This window comes from Pterocles gutturalis, unplaced genomic scaffold (genome assembly GCF_000699245.1).
Source record: "Pterocles gutturalis isolate BGI_N339 unplaced genomic scaffold, ASM69924v1 scaffold24668, whole genome shotgun sequence".
NCBI classification, from domain to species: Eukaryota; Metazoa; Chordata; class Aves; order Pterocliformes; family Pteroclidae; genus Pterocles; species Pterocles gutturalis.
The window spans coordinates 22,631-48,666 of NW_010123689.1; the positions used below are offsets into that span (position 1 = coordinate 22,631).

General features: G+C 40.7%; 1 protein-coding gene across 1 annotated transcript; it reads right to left on the reverse strand.

Annotated features, from left to right (window-relative positions):
• Positions 1-1,789: 1,789 nt before the first annotated feature.
• Positions 1,790-23,363, reverse strand: NOP58 (NOP58 ribonucleoprotein). Its single transcript, XM_010078005.1, has 15 exons — positions 23,325-23,363; positions 23,000-23,109; positions 21,251-21,303; positions 19,247-19,371; positions 18,121-18,257; positions 16,861-16,925; positions 15,524-15,658; positions 14,510-14,655; positions 13,424-13,550; positions 12,599-12,762; positions 11,731-11,865; positions 10,414-10,475; positions 8,192-8,325; positions 2,894-3,015; positions 1,790-2,122 (listed from the first exon to the last, which is right to left on the reverse strand). Exons 1-15 carry the CDS (start codon positions 23,361-23,363, stop codon positions 2,066-2,068), a joined length of 1,611 nt encoding a protein of 536 aa, XP_010076307.1. The 3' UTR covers positions 1,790-2,065.
• Between the last annotated feature and the right edge of the window lie 2,673 nt (positions 23,364-26,036).

Consider the following 26,036-nt stretch of genomic DNA (forward strand, 5'->3'; position numbering starts at 1 on the left):
TAAATGCACAATCTATCCAGGACTGAAAAGCTTAAAACTTGCTTCCTTTTCCCCACCCAGTATTTCTGGGTCACACACATTGAACTCACTGCTTTTTTTTCTTCAAAGGAGTTTCATTCAGCAACAACAAAAATCCTACAGCATTTCAGAAATTTTGAAAGGGAACAAAGTAGAAGCTGTAGTAAATTTGGTATTGAAATCAACACTCCCAATGCCAGAGCAGGAGGAGAGGCAAAGACATGCTGCTTCACGACAGCTCCAACAAGCTGCCTTGGGAGATGGAAGCTGGCCCGTATTGGACATTGGCTTGCCATCATAAACCACTAAAATGTGCTGCGTAAGAAAAGAGGTGAATCTCATCCCCTTATATAAAAAGAATAAACAAAAAGGGGAAAATGTGGCCATGCAAAAATAACTTCTCTCCATTTCGATCCCACTGATTAGACTTACTAAGCAACTGATGTTCATACAAATTCTCCGATTAGGGAAAATTATATAGGACAGTTTCTGAGCAGCACATACATAATTTATCTAATACTTTTGAGGAAACTGAACTCTCATATCTGTAAGGATTTCTGTTTGAAAATGCATTTACAATAAAAAAAACTAAAGGCATTAATAGCCAAGTCCTACATCTCATTATGAATAATTTTTAATATCTTTGCCACCCGCTCACACATTTCAGCTTAAATTAATCTTACTTGTCTAGCAAAAAGCAGATGAACTGGAAAGGTCTCAGAATTCCCAGGCAATCCCAGACAGTGCAACAGAGGGATCCATACATAACACCTAGAAGAAGAGATGGTTGCAATATGGTAGCATGGTCTCAATATGCTGTTTCAGGATACTCCTTGACCAGCCTCTCAATTATAGCAGTTAAACTCCCTGCAACATTACTGAGGAAAAAATAAAAAGTAGTTCATGTTCTTGATACTGGTAGAACTGCATTAATAAATACATTACCAATTTTGTTACAGGTTTGGTATATCCACTTACACTAAGTAAGCCACAGGCAGTTAAATACCAAGAGCTAGTCAATAAGCTGTATTCCACAGAAAAGCACCAGCTACACTGGCTGCAGAGTTACTTGTTTTGTTTAGGTAATAGTCTACCACTATACCAAGAAAAAAAAACTTTTTCATATTAATTAACAAACTGAGTGATAAACATAGTCAAATTGTTTCCTTTTCCACCCTAAATCTTCAAGATCTTTAGTGTCTTGATCTTATGATACTACTTCAGTGCATCTATATCCCCTACAGAGAATAGCAGAATTGGTAAATCGTTGATTTCTGCTACTAATAAAAAACATTTGTCTTCTCAGCTTCATTATCAGACATCTGAAGAAGTAATTTTGCTCTGGGCTTTTTTTTTTTTTAAATCAAGTGAACAAAGTTGCCACAATCACCACAGAAGCAATTTGGAAGCTAACTCATGTTAGTTCAAAACGCACGTCTAAATCTTGTCAGTCAGTGCAGCAAAACCAAAACGTTTTAAAGATGATTAAAAAGGGTTTCTCAGGAGAACTACAGTGCAGACTCAATAACACACCTCAGCTGTGCAACGCATCTTTGATATTATGCAGAGATATTTGTATCAATTTTATGGAGAACTTAAGAATATTACAACCTTTGAATTATTTAGAGAATAAACTACAACAGAACATCTACACATTTTGAATTTTTTTTTTGCTGATCATTCATTTAAAACAATAAATCTTAGAAATAGTCCTGATGATGGTCAGAAAACCAGCAAACAAGTGAAAAGACAGAGGCATAAAAACTCCATAAAAATGTTTTTATTCCTTATTCGTGGAGGCTGCATATGAAAAGAGGATCTACTGTGAGCTTTTCAACAAACAAAACTGCCAAAAACCAGCAATCCTCCCAAGTAGCACAGACACCAGGGTATCCTGTTCCAGGGCAGAAAACAGCCATCAAATCCATCTCCTTGCCCTCTTCCAACACAGGGAAGTTACAGTTTTCAGCAAGAAGCTAAAGAAATTGTATCAAGAAATGCTACTCTGAAGCAGCTGTCCAAGGGCAACATTTCCCCCTGCTCCTCCTCAGTCTTCATTCTCATCTTTCATTTTCTTCTTTTTCTTTTTCTTCTTCTCTGTATTCTGCAAACAGACAAATGTTGCTATGAACAAACCATAATGGAGAAGCAAAGCAACACGTGTAGCTAGGGAACCAAGCTCACACTCAAAGCATCACAGCTGCTATACTCAGCAAAGCACAACTCAAGAGATGGCCCCTTCCTCTACTGCTGATGTACTCGATGTTTACAGCACAGTGGGGCCAGTGGGCAAGGGAAGCTGTGCTGTCTGCCACACTGCTGGCAGCTCAGCACTGCTGTCAGACTGCTTCAGGCAGTGTAGCTGCCCTCAGAGGGGAGAAAATGAAGTCTCATGTTAAGAGCAGGATTTCAAAACTGAGCAACTAGTTTGGTTTGGTCTCATCCACTCTACTGTTGCTGGGTGACATCAAATGATGCTTCATCAATGCAGCAGGTACAGCCTGTGGTCCCTACAGGTCCAAAACACTAGACAGATGCCAGTGGATCAGCAGCAAGGGACACCTTCCCCACTAGAAACGATGTAGAAAGAGAGAAGACTAAAGCTGGGGGTGAGCAGAGGAAAGGAGGAGAAACACTCCTGGAACACAGAGGCATTACAGTCACAAATTTCCCAGACCTTATTTTGTAATGCCAATCTTCTTGGACATCACAGTGATGGATATAATGAAATAAAGTTACTGGAGTAAAACTATCCTTGCATACCATCAGCTATACAGATAAGAATACCCAGCACCTTCCCCCCCCTCCCCCCCAATATGTTTTGGAGAGAATCCATTCCCATAAGGGATCAGGTAGCTGTGCAAGTCTGCCTCACCTCAACCGCGGGGCTGGTGGGGGGTTCCTCATTCAGTACTTCCTCTTCTTCAGCTTGCTTTTCCTTATCCTTTTTCTTCTTTTTCTTTTTGACAGGCTCACCATCTTCTAAAGTTGCCTCTCCTGTACCGCAGAAGAAAAAGGAAAAGCAGGTTGTCAGTTATTAAAAATGTAAAAGGCAAAAAAACAAACCCCAAAACCAGCTTTGTGAGATGCAAGAGTATGCAATGATTATTGCAAGAATGCAAAATACTGAATAGCACACTGGCCCTTCTTTAGATCTCTCTACACCTATTTTCTCTCCACTTTGCCCTTACCTGCATGACTACTCCCGGCTATAATCAAAATAGACAACTTCCTAAGACGCAAGTTACAATGTTCAGACAGCACTATTCACATCTCTGGGTACAAATACCACTCCTATGTTCTGCTCCCAAAGTTTAAAACAAGCTTGCATGTTTTCATTTGTCTGCCAACTTATCTTCTAGTACTCTTTCTGAAAACAGATTGTCCACAGTTTGACAAATATTTTCACCAGCATCACAAGAGCAGTGGAAGGACTCTAAAACCGACATCAGAAACGCGTTCAGCCAGCAGTAGCTCATTTGCAAGCAATTTTCCTATCTTGATGTCAGAAATTTGCTAAGAAGCAGACCAGTTTTCTTAACTGTTTAGACTGGCAAACACAAAGATCTCTTAATACTGAGCAAACAAAGCATTTAATGCAAAAGTAGAAACTCCTTCCTGTCCTGGAAGACAATAATTGAATTATTTATGTAAGCTAAGAGGAATGTTATCCCAAGGAAAGATTTACTAATGCTAATGCTCTCTTACATCTATTTTTCAGAACTATTCGTCAACAGCTGGCCTATCTAATCACAGCACCAAAGGCACTATGATTTACCACACATTTTCTAGAATACATACTACAGTCTTAGGAATCTCTAGGTAAAAAAAACAAGCAGAAATCATTACCAAGCTGACAGCCTATGCAGTAGCAGGCTGTTACTGGAGCACACCCAAGTTAGATTTATTTGCACAACTGAGTCAGTGCTGGACACCAAGTTTCTCAGTATGTAGCACTCATGAGTAATTTGATGACTTAGCACCCACTGTCCTTCAGTAGTTACAAAACTAAGGTGCTGAAACCAGCAGTGTTTGTGGTGTGTATACTTGCTACTGGAGTGACTCTAGTAATGAGCTACTTGTGACTCAAGTAGTAATTTTTCTCACTGTACTCCCCCAAAAACCAAATTAATTTCATTTTCAAGCACACTCACCACTTACAAAACAGAAACAAAACCAGCGCAATTATTAAAAAAAAAAAAAAAAACCCACACCAAAACCAAAAAAAACACACAACCTCCTAACATCTTGATTGTACTTTGTCACAAGTTTAGTTCCTCAAGGCAGGAGGAGGATTGTATGAGCCAAAAACACACTTCAATCTTTTCCTCTAACATAAGCTTCAGACAAAAAAATTGGCTTCCGGGTAAAAAATTTCTAGACATGTCTACAGGAAAATACAGCCAGCTAACACATGCATTAAAAAATGCCAGAAGCAAAACAGCAATGGATTCCAGATAAAGGCACTGGTAAATATAAATGTAAGTGGATTCTGCCACACACATCATTCACAGTGAAGAGTGTGCAAGCATAAGGGATTCAAAACACATGTAAAAGTAAGTATCCTCATTTCTTTATGTATGACATAGGGAAATAAAAAGTAGATGAAAAATAAGCATAAACTACACTAAAGCCATACAGTACAGGAGCATACACATCACATTTTGCCATGCAACACATTTGCACTCAGTTGGATTGGTAAACTCTGCATTTTCAAGCAAAATGTTGGGTGGTAACCTTGGAAAAATAACTTCTGCTTATTACCCTACATGTCACCAAGTCTGACACACCAGGCAGTGGAACCTGTCACAATTTACAACCGCAGATGATGCTCTGCGCAGTCATAGGCACTGTCACTTCTCACAGCTAGCAGCACACATCTTCCTGAAGATCTCAGTTGCTGCTTTCTAGCAAAGCTCATTGCAAGACTTCACACATTTGTACCTAGGCAGAATGAGGATAAAGGCTCCAGGCGTGCTGTTTGTTTCCCCCTCTGGGTGCAACACTTTTAAGTCACTCAAGTCCCACAGGGTTTCTTTGTGATACACAGCAGCTGACAAGAAAGCCAATAGCTCTTACCATCAGGCACCGAGGCGCAGAAAGCAGCACCCGGAAGAGCAGTTTGATTGATGGCCCTGTGCAGTGCTGGGGATAACCAGCAGTAGTTCTATTCACCCATTTTCTGCCAGTTTTCTCTAAGCTTTTACACACCAGTCTGATGTACCTTCCCTCCTCCACATGATGCTCTGCATGTACAGAATCAAGTCACAGTGTCTATCAATAAAGACACCATGTCATGATGTTGCTGTCATCTAAGGCTTTGTGTCTTGCAGGGTTCACTCTGTTAATTTAAGATTATATTTCTCTTTTCAAGAGACTTTTCCAAGTAACTAGTTGCTACTACATCATGATGCTTAAATGCAAGCTGAGTGCTTCACTTGGGGTGCTGGCTAGCCCCGTTGCTGGTATGCATTCTGTCTAGCCCCATTCAGCTTCAAAGACTGTAGTCACAAAAATACCTGTCCTGTTTCCCTTCCTGCACCATTAAAACAGGTTTTAACAGACATCTCCTTAAGTGGATTATAACTCATTTGGGGCACTATCCTTCCACTTGGTTTCTTTATAGGTGTAAAAGGTGAAAGTGGTTTGAAGTCATGGCTCACCCCCAGCCCCCTTGACAGTTCCTATCCTGCCATACATGTACCCCAAATAGGGAGAAAGAAAATGCCACACATCTCATCTTGCAGGAACCTTTACATTTGAGGCTACCACAATTCAAAATACTATCCCCCTTTACAGCAAATATTAAAGCAATAGTTTGACAAATCACTTTTCAGTGGCAGCTTCACGGTTTATTCCTGTCCCTTACCTTCCTCTTGTATTACAAACTGGATCAAAATTGATCTGGCTGAAGAATTCCTTTTTTTCCTGGACTGCTTTTCCACCACTCCCATGTATCACACAGCTGCACTAATAGCATAGGGAAGGAGGGGACAGAGACTTCTTTCACAATACTATGTCTGCATGTGCAATCTCTGACCAGGGAAATGCTTAATAGAGCACTGCATCAAAAAGAATAGAGCCAAGAACAGCAGAAATTAAAAAGGCTCATGCATATTCAAGTGGACATGCAACATATCTTACTACTGGGACCTCCTCTGCGCTCTCCTGTCTATTGTGGAGCTTGCCAAACTTCTCAGACCACCACCCCTCTATCAGGCTATGCAGTCATACCAACTACACTGGAAAAGAGCAAGCTCACGGTCTGTCTAGCCTGTGTCAGGGAAATCCATGTGCTTTGGTGGGTGGTCAAACACAAGAATTTGCAAACATAGGGGCAGTGCTATTTTAAAGGGTACAAGAGAACAGACTGAAGGGATTAGTACTGCATACAGGTGATAGGAGACAAACGCTCTGAAAACACTTCCTCCATAGTCTGAAACAACTGGCACAGTCAGTTCTAATGCCCAACTATCCAAATAAAATGACCCAGTTGATTTGAAGAACTGTGAAAAAAGGGGAGCTATGAACCACACATCCGAATGATGCCCTAACTTTTCAATAAGAAAAGAAACACACCTAAATCTTCCACTTCAGGTTTTGGGAACTTGAAAAAAAAAAAAAAACCAACCAAAAAAACCCACCCAAAACAAAAAACCAGCACATATTCCAGTAGTCCACAAGTATTCTGAACACTGTCTACTGCTCCAATAATTCTTGGTAGCTTAAGGACACCTGCAAAGTCCCATCTGGCCCCTAAACCAGGGGTATCAATGCTCAACAAAGCAAAATAAACAACACAAACAGATTTGTGTACAAAAGCATGAACCATTGAATAATACACCTATGAACAGAAATATCCTCATACTATAAGAGACCAGGCTGGAAATGAATGTAATATCTCACCTGTGAGAAGCTCACATCTGTGAGATGTCAACACTTGCTTTGATAATGCAAGGGAAGCCCAAGGGAACAACCCTGAGACTATAGTAAAGGACGTTAGTTCAGAAGATTATCAAAAGCAGTAGCTGTGAGAACACCCACATTCTCCAAAAAGCAAGCGGGCAAAGTTCAAGTCTCCAAAGTACTCATGTGTCCTTGTCTCATTATGATAAGTACAAAAGAACAAGCTGGGGCACAGATCTCAGCTTTATAGCACAAAGGATTCTCCCTCCAGTGCAACTAATTCTCAGCGAAGTTCATGTCCCTACAAGTTGCACCATCCACGTACACAGACACCATGACCCAACCGGTGTCTGGAAAGATCACACCTGAGTGTCAGCCGAGCATGAAGAGGTACAGAACCAGCATAACTTTGATACTCTAGAACGCAGCAGCACAGAGAATGGCAGAAAGGGGAGGTTCTGACAGCCCTCACCTGCTGCAGGCATGGGTAGCGGACAAAACTTGGGAGTACCTCATGCCCAGATAAGGCTCAGGGTCTCACAGAAGTGACTTAGAGTCATCTTCCTTTTCCTTTCCCCCCTGCCCCCTCCCAAGTTACACACCGCAGTGTATCATAGCAAGTATTAGGTCAGCCATTTAGAGGTGCTGAAGTGCACACTGGAGAAAAGAGGAAAGTGAATGTTTCTTAAAGTGAACCATAATATAAAATGAGATTATTTTGAAGTTGCAGTCCAGAAATCTTTCTTCACAATCTTTCTTCTTATCAGAGAAGGAAAGAACAACTGTGGCCATAGTTCAGTTTTAGCTCTGCAAAGAATCACAATTGTTTGTATATTACGTAAATTTAGACTGAAATTTCGAAGTGTAATGTCACCTCAAATTCTCATGTTCGATGTTTATATGTTGAAACACATCAAGAAACATTTCTACACAGAATAAAACAGTACTCTTTAAAGGAAAATCAGGCAAGTTCTGGTTTTATGAAGAAGAGCTTTTTCGTCTTCAAGACACCGAGGCCCACTAAATATGAACCTGCTGAGCAAGACATTCTGCAAGAATTAGTTTTTTGGTTTTAAATGTTCTTACATGCCCACAACTGTTTAAAAGCAGATATTTAAAGTAAATTGACTGCAGTCTGCTATCAGTCCATAAAGGATTTTTTTAATACACTGTCATATCCAAGGAGAATAACCAGGTATTCTGGCTGGCTGTAAATGTTAAGCCCCACTGCACGATGCACACCATGACATACCATGAAGCAACTAACCTTTCATCTCTGCTTTAAACTTCTTTGCTTTCACAGCAACCTCTGTGTCTTGTTCTTCCACCTCCTGAATCTTGCGTTTCTTTGAAACAGCAGGAAGTGTAGAGTCACCAGATGGGTCAAATACTTTTATTTCGCTGTAATGAAGAAAAAAAGCCAGCTTAAGTAACAAAAAGAAGGGCTAGCCCCTAGGTAAGATCCTGCAGTTGAACATAAACTTTCCAATGCAACCTCCTGAGAATATCTGCAAATCAATCTTGCTCAGCTAACAAAGCATCTACAGGTAGTGAGGCCCTTTCTCAAGTACATGTATGGCTCATCAGTAATCATGACTACAGGAGATACCCCACGAAACACAACTGTGTGATCTGAAGACACCAGTTAAGTAGGAGTTTTGTTCTGGTTTATATCTGTTCAAGGCTCTGCAGAACACTTAAATTAACCATTAGATTGATCTCTCTCCCACTGAAAGGCTTTTATCATAGCTGTGTATGGTCACAAGCACTTAGCTCCCTACAATTTGGTAGATCCATGTAAGCATACCCTAAGGGTAATATACATACAGGATTAGAAGTCGCTTTACTGTTGCTTTGTCTGCACTGCCTCTCCACCATTATGTTCACAGGGCACAACTCACAAAGCAGAGTAACGCTATGGCTCTTCTCTATCACTTGTATCACAGACTTACAGGACCTGATTTGTGCAAATAAATACCTAACGCCGCTTTTTGCAAACAGTGGACTCTACTTCAGTTAAACCCAGACAAGAGCTCATTGGCTTCTTGTAATTGTCAAAATATTACTAATTAAAAAAAAAAATCAGCAAATAAACATGCCATAATGCACTGACATATTTTTTGAAAAGCATACCAAAACGCTTCACTTGAACCTCATCTCTAAAAACTACCTCACAACTTCTGAAACATTACTTCAATGTAGCTAATTCATACAGGATGCAATCTTCCATACAAGACTAAGATTCTTGCTAATCTCCTTAAAACACTAGTTTAGCCCTTCAGTCTCCATAATGCAGCAATACTGCCATTTTTGTACTACAAGGACAATTTGACAGGGACTGAGTCAGTTTCCCTTTTAGGCAGCCAGACTAAACCAAACAGCCAGGAATTATCTTTAGTCTCTCCCCCAAGCCTAGACACATTTGCAGGGCATGTCTAACAGTGGAAACATGTCCTGGCAGGAATTCATGACTCCTAATTTCAAGAGGTCAAAAACCTGCACACATTTTGTCTCCTCAACACCCTCCTCCCTAAGCTACTGCCTCCTTACATGCCCTGATGCTTCATTTACTGATACTGTCTTTTCAAAAGCTGCTCCAGAAATCACAGCCATCACTACACTTTGAAATGCCTAGCATATGGAAATGAAAGTTACAGCTAGGCTTGAGAAAGATGCTTGGAGACTGCAGATGGGTGCAAGTGCTATTTTCTCCTCACAGAACTAGCATCCAGCCTTGGTGTTGTTGAGCACTTGCCCTCTCTACACTGAAGGTTCAGCAAAATAAGCAGGCCAAGCTAAACAAGAAGCCTGCAATCAAATTAAGTGAAAAACCCAGATATCACAGCTCAGACTAATAATAACCTGTTCTAATCCTTAGATGTTCAGCTATCCCAGCTGCAACTTGCAGTGTCTCTTTGAGCATCAGAAACTTCTCTAACAGTGTCCAGAGTACAGACCCTATCTATTGCTTAAGATACGTATTACTTATCACATACGGGACCTAAACAAGGAGATGAAGCTTTGCTTAAAACAAGCTTTTCTCTCTTCTAAGAATAAAGACTAAGGAGGTCTCTAGGACAGCTTCCATGTCAAAGAAATTCATTCAGACCCTGATTTTCTCAAATTTAATTTATTCATACTTGCATTAAATAATTTTTAAAAAATAATTAAATAACTTGCTACATATTAACTCCCCAAAACATACAGCTTTTTGGGCTGATGCTGATAGCATCTAAATATACCGATGATGTCAGTAATTTACTACTAGAAAATTAGGACTGTTTCTCCAGTTCACTGGCTTTACCACAACTGTAAAATGGGGAAAAATGGAAATTCCCATTAGCAATTGGACTTGTCATCAGTGTTTCAGAGCACAGAAAATGTTTTCTGGATCTTAAGTCAACTCAGCCCACAATGAAAAAGCTTCTCAGAAATAAAAATATGGAGAGTTATTTATACTCAGCCAAGCCGAAAGGCAAAACTATTCACCTCTTGTTTTGATACTTGTCTGCCCTGGCCAAGGCTTTTCCAGTGCCACTTATTCTTCTCATCTACAAAAAAAAAAAAAAAATCAGAAGTGAAAAACAAATTACTCATAATGAAAACAATTTACAACACAAGTTCTACAGCTCTTGAAAGGAATTAAAGGAAAGACAGACATATATTATTGGTCAGGCTCTTCTGTACCTGTAGGAGTCTCACACCTGGGAGCAGAAGAGTGAGAGAGGTAACTGAGGTGAGAAAGGCATGTGCCTTTCTAATATTGCTCTTCAAGGGCTCAGTTCAATTAAAGGGCACTAGTACTGCATCAAAGATACCACAGCCACATCACATACAAAATCATATCTCTAAATTCCCAAGACCTGCTCAAATTTGTGCACGCTTTCTTGCTTTTGCAAGGATGACTGCATGTCAGGGCAGGTATCAGACTATGCCTGGCATAAAGCCAGCCTTAAAACCACAATATAGGCCCCAAACTGGATTTGAATTAAATTTGTACTTGTCAGGTGACCAGTTTGTGTTCTGGTATTAACATGTCTCTTTCATTGTTTTGATGGGAAGTATCACCTCCCATGAAATGCTCAAGGAGGAGCAGGCAGGTTTTTCCACATTTTTCTTTTTTGTTCTAGCAATGCCAGTACTACAGCATTAGTATCTTTTAGCCTGGAAGGTTGAACCTAGTCATAATTTACAAGATCACATGCAGCACGCACGCCACCTAAAAGAGGAAAGTGAACACTACGTTGTCCCAACATGCTGTGCTGATGGCAACAGATGGAAAAGCAGGTACAGAGAGGCACAACATGCATTAGGTGATGGGAGGGCAATACAGCAATTTGCAGGACAACATCTTGCTTTGGCTACAGAGAAAGCTCCTTAAGACTAAGCATCACCACGTTCAGATTTTGGGGAACCATGGTGGAAAATGTGAGAGGGGGAGAAAACCCAAATGCGCTTTCTTCTAAGGTGAAGAGAAAGAAGCTATGAAGTAATAAGCATATCTTTGCAATTAATACAGAGGTGTAGTAGAATGTAAAGGTGTGATCTTATTCACCTTGTTCAGAATCAACATTTTTCAGTATAATGTAAATGAAGACTGGCATGTAAACAAGAAAAACTGACATACAAATGGATGCAGTCAGCTTACAAAGCCTACTGCTCCAGCCAAGGTTGGGAGAAACTACAGAGTAAGAATGACACCAGATCACACAACTGAGTGAAGGAAAAAGACTCATAAAGCAGTGCATCAGAAAATTATACCACAAACAAGAATGACAGCTTCAGGCAGACCTCTGCTAGACTTACCCCTCTCTCTTCCAAAAGCCTCAGTCTTGTCTCTACTTTTAGTCTGTTCTCAGCTCCCATTTCAGCACTGGTATCCTCTCCAAGGGCATCATAACGAATAGTCAAGGCAGTCTTAGCTGCCAGCATTCGAGAAATCTGGAAAAGCCAAAAAGAATTATTAAATGCTAAGACTTAGCATAAGGCAATGATTCACTCCAATCTGGAAACCATACCCACAAACAGAAGAACAAAGTAGCCATTTACTAGCAGCGTTTAGCTCAAAAACCAATTAGTACGTCATTCTTCTAACACTGAAATACTGTTAATGTAATGTCTTATTTTCTTGATAAATAGAGGGGAACATGTGAGACAGCAAGTTAGTTACATATATCCTCGTCTACCCCAATCTTTAGAGATCAGGTTAGCTGGAGGTTTAATTTCCAGCTGGATAGTTTCCTCCACAATTCAATGTATTCATCCACCTGCATCATAAAAGCCTAAGCTCTTTAAAAGCAAGCCACAGAAGTTACTAGCTTTAGCACAACAACTGGAGTCCTATTTTCAAGCAAGACTAAAGCCTGTAACAGCTTAATGTACTATCACATAGAAGAAAGTAGTAACATACCCCTTAACAAAGCCAGCATTACATCATAACTCATCAGGAATACATCTGTTATTACTCAGATGTGTTGAATAGACAACTCCATCTCCTTCTGAACACGAATGAATGATATCCAAAGATTTGTGGTACACTGGCACTTTCCACATAACCATGAAGCAACACAGTAAAGCAAGCCATGGAAAGCCTCACTGTGAAGCTCAAGCCATCTCACTGACAGATGTTCATGCTCTGGAAAAAGCCAAGCTGGTAAACAATTCTGCAACTCACCTTTCCTTTGTTTTTGGTATTCGTTTGTCCCACTAGGGAAGCATGATAGATAAGGCCAAATTTAGGTGTGTCCCGTTTAGTCTTCAGTGCTCTGAAGAGTGCTTTCTCAGCACCCAGTAACTGAACTGTTGAAGCTGGGTGTTTTGCCAGATTCAAGAGGGAACCTAGAAGGAGGTGATACAGCAATAGTAATTTGTCAAAGGAGCAGCTAGAGAAGCAGGAGGCTAGATTTCTACACTATTCAGAAGAAGGAAGCTCAGAGGCATCTATGAGAGCTGCTTCATGTTCATTTCCTGAAGGACAAGTAAGCCATTTCAGTCTTTCAGGCTTCAACTAACTCTGTCTCGGTTTGATTTCAGCAACAGGAAAGAAGGCTGACTCAATAAAACGTGTTCCACGGGAGTAATGCCTACTCCTGACAAAGTCTGGCAGCAGCAACATGTCATCACAGAACTGCAGCATAGATAACTGAAATAATGCTGCTACCTTGAGCCAGTCTGACTACAAAAGCCTAATGCCAGTCAGCATTTTACCTCAGAAGTGACTGGACTATCAGCAGGAGGCTCAGTAGGTGTCTTCAGAAGAGGTAGTGACTTAAGTTGTCCTCATATTCCAAAAAGAATTCAGGCCAACTGAGAACTTCATCATCACAGACTACTACCAAGCTCATGCTGGTATTCTTGGATTCCTCAAGAGCCACCTTCCCCGTCTTTACCACAAGATGTTCATCAGGGCCTTGCATAATGCTTTTAGCCGACCAGCTCCTGAGAGAAAACCTCTGATGAGATCATCTAAACTTTATTTACACTGATCAGTGTAACCCACCTGCATGAGCAATGAGCCTTGCTCCAACCAGTTCGCCCACCATGACCGTGAGATTAGGAGCAATGGCCATCATTCTGTTCTTCAGGTAGTCATACAGCTGTGTCCGATACTCAGAGATTTCAATCACCTGGCACAGACAGAGTTTGGTTACAGGAATCAGCATCAGCTGACCAACAAATATTAAGAGCTATATATATTGAAATGAGGAAGTGCTGAGAATTCCAACAAAGACAACTAGCAAAATGCAAAATGCACAGACAACCACGAGCCAGAGTTACAGAAAGTTTTATATAGGGCATATTCCCAGAGCAGAGCTGCATCCAGAAAATATATTAGATCTCATTCCCTTATGCAACTTATTTTCTCAGCAAAGCTTCTGATAAAGGAGCTGACAACATGCCAAATACAGCGAAGCAGAACAAAAATACTTAGTAAGTACATTTTCCTTAGGACAAAACCCGGGAACATTCAGTTTTCACATAAATCTTTTCCATCATTCTCTATAAATGGGGCAAATGCTCATTACTTGTTCCATACAAATACACACAATTAGAATGCACATAAAGAAGCAGCCCAGTCTAGACCAAGAACAGGAACTCACTACTCCTAACCCTGCCACTCCCTGGTAAAATCACAAAGGAATCCAACTGGCACCATTAAAGTCAGAGGGAGTTCACATACAATCTAAATGAAAGCAGGATAGGTCTACTAACTCTTCTGGGGCCTCCACGATCCACTTTTAACCCAGGGTTTATCACCTAGTTTCAAAAGTAACAGGAGAAAAAAGAGGCTATACAGTAGCATTCTCTCAAGGACTTAAAAGCACAATGATGCCAAAATTTCAACCAAAAGTAAGACTTGCCACTTTCAGAAGACTTTGTGAAGACATCAACAGTCTGAGATGGCTCAGATGAGGTAGTGACTATGCACCCTCATGTCTGTACCTCAGGAGAGCAACAACATAGGAGTCATCACTGCCATCACAAGCATTAGCAACGCCCTGGTAAAGCCTCTCCTTGGGAGAAGAAGCTCTGATAAGGCGGACTAAAGTGGAGTTCCTATTGCTATTCATCTACATGTACATACCTGATCACAGAGATGAATTATATTGTTTATATCTTCTTCTGATACTTCTGTCCCCATGGAAATCTCAGCGGCAGCCTTCACTTCCTCTTCGATCTCCTCTGGCAGGATGTCAGAAACATCAGAGGAGGCAAAATTGCTTCTGTCTCCTATAGGGGACAGATGAAAACATGTTTGTGCTGGGGGTGAGATAAACTAGTAAAAAAAAGCACAGAAATAGATGAAGAGAAAAGGACAAAATAACAACAGTGAAACAAGACTGCCATCATCCTGTTCCAAACTCTCAAAATATATGTCAATACTAGCTGAGAATAGCTGGAAATACTAAACTTGAAACTAGAAAAAAAGCCCTTATTCTGTAACACTGCATACTTCACCTTTTCAGTAGCTGCCTGCTACAAGATTTTCAGTCACAAGATTACAAAGAATTACAGGAAGTAAGCAGTCATTTACCACTAGTCAAACCTATGTAATTCTTCCTAAAATTGGGAAAAAAGCTCCCTTAAAACTGCAAGTCTCTCCCTGGACTGCAAAGTTCATTATTTAAAAAAAAAAAATCATTACCGATACAAAGCACATGCCTAAGAGGCAAAACAAGCACCCAAAATATTACAGTGGTCATTCGTTCTGCTCTTACTAATAATTATAGCAGTTGTAGTCTCCAAGAATACCCACAAACATGCAGCAATTCTCTTTACATCAGTTTTTGTCAGCTAATTTCCAAACTGGTCTGTTGACTAATGGTGACTTAAGATACGCTGGTGGTCCATGAAGAACTGACTGGTGATACAGTATTAGCTTTCCCTTAAGCTTCAAAATGGTAAATCCCATCAACATACAGATGTAAGCATATGCTACTTTTCTACTGGCCCTATTTACAATCTAGCTGAAGGCAGGAATTGTGCACAGGGTCACGACTGGCCGGATGAGTGAGTGGCTGGTCTGCAAACTGGTGCCACTAATACACTGCATACTAACATGCAACATTCTCCAGGATGATGCCTTCTTATTACTCACCAACTTTCTGCACACATTTACAATATGTTAGGTTATCTGTGATGATTTTGCCCAGTTCAGGGAAGTGCCAACCATACCATTCCCTACAGCGCATGATGTAGTTATTTAGTTCTTTGTCCAAGTCATCAAGAAGTGCTACGAGAAAGAAGAATGGACTTTTTTTCTAAAAAGGTAATCTAAAAATGGAAAATTCTCAAATCAACAAATTTACACAGTGTAAAGGGAGATAACCTGAAGTATTTTATCCCACAAAGACTGGAATGGAACATTAACTGCAGTACACTAGAAGTCTTAACTCTTCAGAGAACTGCATAATCCCAGGACAATCTTATAGAAATATTAGAATTCCCATGAGTGTGGCCTGAAGGTTTCATTACTGAGACTGTCTTGGACAGACTCCTTTATCAGCTGTAAAGCACATTCCTCAGGAAAGGGAGCAGCAGCCAGTTATTCTTCCTCTCAGTAAGCTAAAGTGCTACACACAAAATTGATGCAAAACTTAGCCCTTTAGTTGCCTCTATGATAGAAATATACTCGTCACAAATCCAACAGGCTCACCATTTACCAGATATGACCAATAACCAGATTTACAACATAAAAGTATAACACCCACAGCATATATTGCTACAGAGCCCTGAGGCTAAAATATTTTCCTCTAACGCAACGCCAACATTCCCATCTGTTGTCTCAGTGGTAGTGACGAAGGAACTGAATTAAATCATTAATTTCAGCTTAACTATGTTTCATCATTGACAACAGTCTGGGAATTAATATTCCGAACAGGATCCCTCGTGACTGCTTCAGAGCAAGGAAAAATGAGGAATGGGCTTTCTTAGCTATGTTTACAATTGCAGTATGTTTTCCATTAAGAAACCAAGAAGATTAAACGCAGCGTTATACACTGCAGTGGGTTTTAGATGCCTAACACAAGAATCAATTTCTACATTGCCCTCTATGAGATCGGGTTAGTTGGTGATACCACCAAAATGAAGGGCCACAAAATCCTGTTCTGTGGGGCCCATTGTCCCAACACTACTCAGAAGGGAGGCAAGTTGGGAAGTGGAGTCCTCAGAAGATTGAACTAACACTGCCTGTACTTCAGCTGATCTCTGTACTAAGGAAAAGTGGACACTAGTTTACTGTATCACCCTAAAAATGGTCCTGCTTGTGGAAAACCCCCTAAAGAAAACACACCTTATGCCTAGCTGAACACCAACACCCAATTTACTGAAATGTGCTAGGAGGAAAGCAATAGCAATACTTTTCTGTAACCAATGTAAAGAAGTCAGCTATCCTAAGCCGAATCCATTAATAATTTAAGCTCTAAACATACTTACAAATTGCCTGGATAATCATGGTATCTACTTTGTCTGGGCTGAATTTCAGCTTGTATCGGGAAAGGCTGAGGAGACAGAAATACAGTTTCATCAGCATCCTGACATCCCACTGCAGAGCATGTCCCACGTTCTCCTATTTTACATTAATATAGCTGTCCATACATTCATTCGTACCAGATCAGTTTTATGTCACTGACTGCTCTCAGTTGTAGGCAGAAGCTACACTGACACAAGTTTCACAACAGCTCCGACACATGTACACACACATGTCCTGTGACCAGGATGAAAGGGAAAGTGAAGGCTATCTGCACCATATGCAGCAGACTGAATATGAGTGCTGTGGCAGGAAATTGGCTGTTGGGTTTCTTTCTGCATGGTTCCCCACAAAAAGTATTTGTCAACAGCACTTCCAGTTCTGCAGCGGCTGGAGGCAATCCACAAAACAGTACCTACCCAGCAGAAATATCAGCAACACTAACATGAAGCAACAGAAGAAGCTTCCTGGAACAGATTCTCACTGTCTGAGAGAGCCTATTACCATCTGGGTTTAACGTATGTTCAGAATTTGTCAGCATACTACAGTTAAAGACACTTGATAGAAATGAGGACTTACATCTTCAAAGTCCTTTTTCAATATTAATGCCCATTTTCTATACATTGTAACAGCAAACACACATCTGTTTTTAAGGAATTAGCTAAAGCAAAGCAGTTCTCTAACTTGTCAATGGCTAATGGAAAAGCTCATGTCAGAATATGGCTTAAAACTTACACATTGAATGAATGCTTGACCCCATGCTGACCCAAAAACTTTGTGGTTAACTACTGCTCCACTAAATGTAAAAGGCAGTGATAGCATAGGGGGAAGACAACTCTGTCTTTAATATTTACATTATGTATTATATGTGTATTTATTCTGGCATAAATAAGCAAATAACGATCTTCACCTTGTCTCTCAGTGACAATGGAGTTTTACATGACCCACTGGATGGCCACAGAGACATTTCAAACCAAATCCTGAAGTACACAGCATGCAAAGGAAAGCTATAAACTTCAACTCTGGGTGAAGATTAAGCCTTTCCCTAAACACGTACAAACCCAAAAGCCTTTACTCTTTAAAATGAGATTTCAGATACGAATGTGTCTTGACTTACGGAGTATGAGACCATGTCACATACTCGGAGATGCTTCAAGCAACGCAGGACAGCTAAGGACACGGGAGTGGGGCACATATAGGATGAAAAAGCTGTTCTAGGAACTCACCTGTGTGCCAGACCCAGACACATAGCTGCCATCTCTCGAGAAGGGAGGCCTGTAATAAGCCCTTCAATCTGTGAGCGAATGCCTCTCATCAGCTCAGTAACCATTGGGCTGTGTATACAACTCAAATTCAGCTTGTCCTGCAGGATGGAAATCAATGGTCCAAGTCAGCCACGACAATCACATTCCTCTAAAGCCCTTCTTCCAGTAACCTTATTTCATTATACCTGGTTTTCCCACTGCAACCCTGTGATCATGCAACAGTTTCAATCATCTTTGATGCTCAAGGTAACGACACCCCCAGTTCCCCACACAGTAACAATTCCAGTTTGAAGAGGATATTTATAATTAATGCTCTGTCTGCTATGTAGACACTAGAACTAGAAACAATTTGGTAACAGAAAAAAAATCAGAGGCAGAGGGCTGGGGGCTTTAGGGCTTTTTCAGAGAACAGAATGGAATAATTAGTTCAGAGTTCTTGGTATTACTCACTTTAACACTAAATCCTCCTCATTTTGCAGCCTACACCAGTCTCCCAAAACAGAATGAGGAGGTGGTCAGAACAAAAAACACTGGAACTGGCAGCAATCAGACACAAGGTGGGAACCTGGTATTTGACACCTAGGAGACATTGAAGAAACCAGTCTGCCTCTACTGTACTTCCTTCCTCTGGTAGGCAAGGACTGAAGCATGTGCACAACTGCTTGCAGACTGCGGAAGGCAGAACAATGTGTACTCCCAACAAGACAATAAACCATCACCCCACTATTGCCACATTTGTTAGTGAGGAATTAAGCATGTCTGCCTGGCTGTTTTTGGGTTTGATTCCTCCCATCTCTTTTTTTTGGATGGGATCATTAAGGAAATTATTTTTTTAATCTGCTGGGTTTCTAACCAATTTTAAGAGAGAAATCAAGCAAATCTCAGGACCTCAGTGCACTTTAACCATATAATTCACTTCCCAGTATACATGTAGTACACATTTGATCACAAGGATTACAGATCTTCCACACTGCAAACACAGCTCTGGCAACACATTCCATTGCTGCTAATTGTAACATCTCTGGAACCTGACTACAAGATTTCAATATCATGAGACAAAAGGAAGAATGGCAAAATCAGTTATCACCTTTATGACACCTCCAAGTTTGGCATCTGCTACAGCCAACTGTTCATGGGCATCTTTTGCCACTATCTTCTTGAGAATTTTCTTCAAGTTCTTGCTGAGCTTGCCTTCTACAAGAGCTGTGGATGCTGTATAAAATGAAAAGACCAAAGATGCAGTTTCTTTCCCCTCCTAAAACCTGTAAAAATAGTATTCCTAACTTGCTATTTTTATTTTAACAACTGTCTACAGCAGCTCTAGTATGAGCTGCAATACTACTCACCATGCAGTGGCTAAAATCAAAACAGAAGAAAATTATATACTTGCTCCTTTGGAGCCCTCAATCAAAACCCCTCCTCCCAGTTGCCTCTCCTTTCTCCATGTGGTTTCAGTTCTATTTCTGTCAATTTTGTTTAAGGATCTCTACAAACAGTATGCCATATGCTTTAGATATATGCTTAACACTTCTGAGGGAAAGGTTATAAGGGAACATTCTGTGTATCATTTAACTAACCAACCATTTTATAGGTCCCTTAGTCAGCAACAATGATAGCCTAAATTGAGTAATGGCTTATTTGCGTCCTCTCCTGATTATACTGTACTATCTAAAGCCCAACAAAGAATGATGACAAACACGCTGACTGGATAGTCAGACACAGACCCTTTTAATATAGCATGTAGCCTGAAGAATTTTAAAAGGACATTCTTCATTCTCAAGTATTAATAGATCTGCAAAAGCTTTACAATCCCACACAATATATTTTACACAAGCACTTCCACAACTCTTCTTTGCGGGTCAATTCTGTGCTCTATTGAACTTCTGTGATTGATATAGCATCTTCATCATAGTAAACAGAGCAGAAGCCAGTGACTTTTGATGTCCAGAATCTTAATGAAATGTAAAGGTAAAAATCTAAGTGTTGTGCTGTGTTTCCTCTCAACCTTTCTACAATGTAGGTAAGTTTCTTCCTTTCAAGCTGGCCAATAGCTTCTAACCCACTTAAAACAGCCACATACACCATTTTCCTTTCAAAATAAACATGACCTAGGTAGTTTGAATAATCTCCCCCATTTCACAGATAAATAAACCTGAGGCACAATAGTAAAAGTTTGTTGTTGTTTCAGGTTTTTTATTTTGGTTTTTTTTGTGTTTTTTTTTTTAATTTTTTTTATTAATTATACATGATCAGAATACAAATCTATGCAAATGCAACATAACCCAAAAAAATATGCCAGGGAGAAGAACATACAGCAGCTCCAATCTCAGTAGCTTCACTTGCATCTCGTGTATGATGGTAGTGTCTCCATTCTTACATTGTTTCCTTAGCTTCCTTTATAAGCTATCCCTACCACATCAGAACATGAAGATCCATTCTTTAGTCGTAAGTGTGGCATGGAACATCCATCTGCTGATACCATACAGCACATTCAGCAGCAATAGTCACACCATTTCTAAATGATTAGCTAGAATTTTTATCATTTCTGTTCAAATTAGTCTACAGCATCATGCATTTAAATGTTGAATTAGTAACAATTATTGAATATAAGGCCTTCCATTTTGTTTAAACTCCTGAATTTAAAGTGGAACACAGGCATTTTTACGCTGAAAAACCAGAGGCATAATATGCATCCATAAAACAAGGGCAGTTGTAATAATATATGTACTCTGATATCTGTCTGTTGTCTCAGTGGTAGTGACGAAGTGTTGACTCAAATCAGCTATATTCAGCTTCAACAAGATTCCATCATTGACAACAGGCTATGTTTCTCAGACAAAACCTTCTACATAGTGCTCACTAGTTAGCTGCTTGGGAAATGAGCATGGTAGGAAAAAAATAGACTTCACTACATCTCTATGCACTGTAGACTGAGTGGATGACCTCATAAAACAACAAAAGCAGTTGACTTTGAAAATTTTGTAATTTAGAAACTAAGCAAAGAAACAGAGCAGGCAGAGATGTGACTAATGAGTGAACTAGTGCATGACAGGGATTTTTTTTCCTTTAAGAATGGTGTTAACTCACTTACCAGCAAGTGCTTCTGTTGTGTCCTGAAATTTTTCGAAGTGTTTCAGCTTTACTCTACAGAAGAAAAATACACGTGTGTAAATGAATGTACATGAACCAGATGCTAGAATAATTTTACTTTTTTTCTGCCTCTGTTATTAAGAGCTTCCCTCTTCTCCCTAAGACTGCAAGAGAGCAGAGATCAATATCCAGATCCTCAAAGAGAAGGAAGAGCACTAAACCTGCTGGTTAAGTTTGAGCCTCATAGAACTTTTCAGCTGGATGCCATAAACTTTATTTAAAAAAAACAGAAGGAATTTTCCTTGAGTATTTCTATGACCAACAATCAGAAAACCTAAGCCCCCTTTTCGCTTCGTAGTTGATATTTAAAGACAGACATCATCTATCTAAATCTCAACACTGCACCCTGATTAACTAGGTGTCATTGCCGATTGACTGATAGCATCTTCCCACTCATCTTCAAAAGGGAACCTCCTGCCTCTGTGGAATGCATAGCCTGCACAGCCCACATTTAACACCCCTCTCAACCAAATGCATCCTCAAAGACTTTAAAACTTAACTGATTCATTATCCATGAAACCTTAAATTCTCTCTAGTAATTAGATGTCGGAATGAGAGTTCTGAGCTGAGCTTAAAACAAACAGAAAATTCTTCCATGCCCTAACTGCCGACCAGAGCCAAAAACCATCCAGACAGTATTTAACCACACTGTGTCAGATCCTTAGGTACAACTTCCCTCGCCCCCTCGCATAGTCTGTGGTGTTGATATCTAGAGTTACAGTTAAAAAGCTATCTCAATCCAGTAAATTCCTTGTCAGGGACAGACATTTGACTAATCCAGCTCTGATTAAACACTGCTCTTTGCGAGTCAAGTATCTGCAAAGGAAACAAGGTCACAGATAAAGCTGAATGCTTGAGTTATGCAGTTGTACAGCCCAACAGAAGCTCCAGGCTTATATTGATGCCTTTTTAGAAAGGCAGGAGAGGAATTACATTGATCAGAGTAGATATCCATTAAGAGCCACATCCTGTCTAGCAATGGGCCAAGATGATGTTTCCAAAACAAGATTAACACTACAAACAGATGTGCAATATTCCATCCTCTCCTCTAAATATTGTTACAGAGCAGGATAAATACAAATCACACGGCATAGCTTGTTCAGAGGTACCCATTATAACCAAAGCTGGTTAGAAATCTTCCAATAAAAACACCCTAGACAGACTTGGAAGCATGCCACCGTTGTCCCCAGCTTTAGGACAATTTGCTAGAAAGGCCAGCTTGGTCAGTGGACACTGAAATCCCTGTGCAGCTACGCAGTGCTGCTCACACGATGGCAAGGGTAACAAAAACCACTAACCCTCAATTCACAGTGATTCACACACTATTAATTTCTGCTGGATTAAACTTTTTTTAAGAATTTCCTGTGAGCACAAAGAGCTGTCATTTCAGCCAGTTCTAGCATTACAAACTTGGATGTTCTTGTCAAAGCACCCAGATCTCCTTAAAATATTGTTCAATTTTTTGCTTCAGTGGCACATGGTAATGACTTCTGCAGCTTAATTACACTACAAGGAAAAAAGTTATTTTTTCACTTTGATATTCCAATTTAAATTTCTCCAAGTATCTAACTTCACGTTATCATTGTTCACAGCTTTTAGGTTTTACAATACTGAAAAAGATGTGCATAACTCTACAGGCAGTCATGTCCTTCTAAAAGCCAGGCTACCATCCCCACATAAAGCTGCTTACATTTTGTTTGCTTTTTCGGGAGTTTCAAATTCTTTCCATAAACTGTCAACTTCCTGGAGCTTTTTCTCATTCAGAACCTGTAGAAGAAGGAAAAAAAACCAAACACACAACTATATTTAAGTGACTTTTGAACAATGTTTAACCATGGATGACGCTTTGAGCAACCTGGTCTAGTGGAGGGTGTTCCTGCCCATGGCAGGGGGGTTGGAACTGGATGATCTTTAAGGTCCCTTCCAGCCCAAACCATTCTATGATTCTATGACTCAGCAGAGAAGACCTGAAGCAGATTTACAAGGTATTCAAACCACTGGAAGTTAAGACTCACCGAGTCAACAAACTCAATACTGGTGATCCCCAGTTTCATCATAAAGCTCAGCAGCTTTATCCTACTAATATACAACTATATTTACAGTGTTTTTACTTTCAGATGAATTATAGAAGTTGCTCAATAATGGCTGGATCCTCCTGAACTTGCATGTTAAAGCAAAACCCTCTCCTTGTTTATCAAAACTGGGGTTGCTCCACCTCCTCTACAGGACTCATTCACAACCCCAGTGACCCAAAACCAAACCTGCCACTACTTTGGGAAAATACAAACCCATCTGGGACACCTAACAGGAAGGAGTGATCCCACAAGTTATTTTCATTAATCTGAACCAGCCCAAGGAAGAAAGAGGACATGTCTACGAAGACAACTTCTCACCACAGCTTGATAATCAACTGAGCCAAGAATTACCTAACAGGCAGCAATGGCTTAATCCCATCTCTGTACAAAGTGGATCCCTCTTGGTTTTCAAATAGCAGGAAATTAACAGTTACGCCCCTAGAGCCTACACAGGTCACAAAATGCAGAGTGTACTGCAAATTCCTAGAAGAGTGCTCAGGGAACAGTATGGTCAGGATCTTTACAACAAATCATTCTTTACGCCTCATTCAAAAATCTTGTGGTTTTGTCCCCACAATGTAAATCCCACACAACTGCAATTTGACTCAGTGCAGCGCAAGAAATTGTCCTCGGGATTATGAGATTTTGCTCCCTTGCAGATTTTTAAACCCCCGTCAAAGGAGGCTGTCTTTTTTTAAACTCAATTAATAGCTGAACAAATAAACATAGTAACTCATTTTCCACAGGACTCTGAGGCACAGAAAAGCCTCAAGGCAACTCTATCTTCCCTCAGCCTGCTGAATCTTTCCTCCAATTCATCTCTTCTACCTCAAGACTTACAAAATTTCAGAGTCTATAAACAGACATGGGTACCTAGAGAAAAATAAAGACATAGAAGCTGAAATCAAGGTTGTTAATATAAAGAAATTACACGCCTATGGATATTTTGTGTCCTGCAAGATGGTAAGACTCATTGGAAAAAGTCTTCCAAGATCTAGAACATAGCTTTGCCCCATTTGCCCTTACTATTTAGACTGTTCCTCTCATGGGAGCAGCACCCACAAGGGAATACCCAAGAGCTACACAGCTTGCAGAGGATGATAGATAGTTCTTGATCACCAAGGCACAAAGGCAAAGGACAGTTATGACGGCAATGGACACCTGTGGGCACTGCTGAAAAGGGAAGTGGGTGACCCTGACTGTCTCTCAAAATTCAGAATCACATATTCTGTCCAACTCTCAAGTAAGAGGGTATCCCTGCCCATGGCAGGGGAGTTGGAACTTGATGATCTTTAAGGTCCTTTCCAATCCAAGCCATTCTATGATTCTATGATAACTAAAACCAAAAAAACTCCAAACAACCCCCTCAACCCTCCCAAAAAAACCCAGCAGTGACAATCTTTAGAGGCTTCTTTAAAAATAAAAATAATAAACTCTACAGAGAATATTTTGATACAGAACGAAAATACAAGTGTAACAACAACACAAGTTCGCAGCTGAACAGCTACCCTGTATAGGAAAGGAAAGCCATGTGACTGCAAGCCTTGCCCTGCAGATGTGCACTGCGGCTGGGGCTCAATGTATCTGGCCTTGACAGCTGCAAACAGAATCAGCACAGAAAAGCAAAGCTTGTCTCAAAATATACATTTTAATAAAACAATACTTCTGCTCAGTTCCAGCAGACAGCTTTCACCTCTCTCCCAATCCAGCCCGGCCACCATTTGCCATCCCACAAAGGAAAGGTGTCACAGCCTGTCCTCCAGTGCCGCTGCTGGGTGCCGGGTGCCCTCTAGCCGCTTTGCACACACATCACAGCCGGGCCCCACGCCCCAGCAGGTGACACCTGCAGCCGAGTGCTGCAGCACTGCTGCAGAGAGACTTCATTTCTCTTTATGCCCCTCCTCCTACCTTTGGTTTAGGCCCACCCTGTTTTCAGAAATTAAAATATGGGTTATTTTCAGGTCCTAGCTCCTGTGAAAGGTTGAGAGGGCCTTGGCTCACTGCACAAGCAGTTTGATCCCACTTGAGAGGTAATTTATTTTTTGTTTTCTAAGTACTTTGGAATGTGCAAGGTACTAGCCACTGTGAACATCCAGTGACCAAAACCTTCAGGGAGACTGATGAACGTGTTAGGTTCCCAGGTACAAGCTGGGGAGGCAGAAGAGAAGTTATGTGCTTTTAGAAGTATTTCTGTCTTCTCCCTGAAGCTTATGTCTTGAAATCCTCCTTGCCTGAACTGCACAGCTGCACTCCAATGAGGAAAGGTTTCAGGGCAGAAGTAAACATAGTGCTCTGTAGAGCACCAAGGGTGTAGTTCTGCAGCAAGCTAAGACAAAACAAACCAGTGCCTTGCTCTCTTTGCACCTGCACTTGCGTTCACACAAGCTAAACCCAGGAAAAAAGACTAAGCTAAAGAAGGAAATACAAGTGTTATAATCAAACCCTATGAACAAGCTGCTGGAACTGTACACTCTGGAACATCCACACTCGAGCAAGAGTACAGGCCAGAGGAGAGCACGGCACTGCACTAGCTCTAGTTTAGGCTTGTTCAAACCCCCGTGAAACCGCAGCCTTTGCGTCACCGCCTGAGGAGGCCGGCAGCGGCCCAGCCGAAGCACCCGCCCTCACCCTGCCCCGCGCTCCGCCAGCCCA

Excerpts from the sequence above, each read along its gene's own strand:
- NOP58 (XM_010078005.1), bottom strand. The coding sequence starts at position 23,363 with ATGAAACTGGGGATCACCAGTATTGAGTTTGTTGACTCG. Across the intron at positions 23,110-23,324 it reads GTATTGAGTTTGTTGACTCG|TTGTGTGTTTGGTTTTTTTT; the intron begins GTGAGTCTTAAC and ends ACTTAAATATAG. Across the intron at positions 3,016-8,191 it reads GTTTAAAGCAGAGATGAAAG|GAGAGGCAACTTTAGAAGAT; the intron begins GTTAGTTGCTTC and ends TCTGCGGTACAG.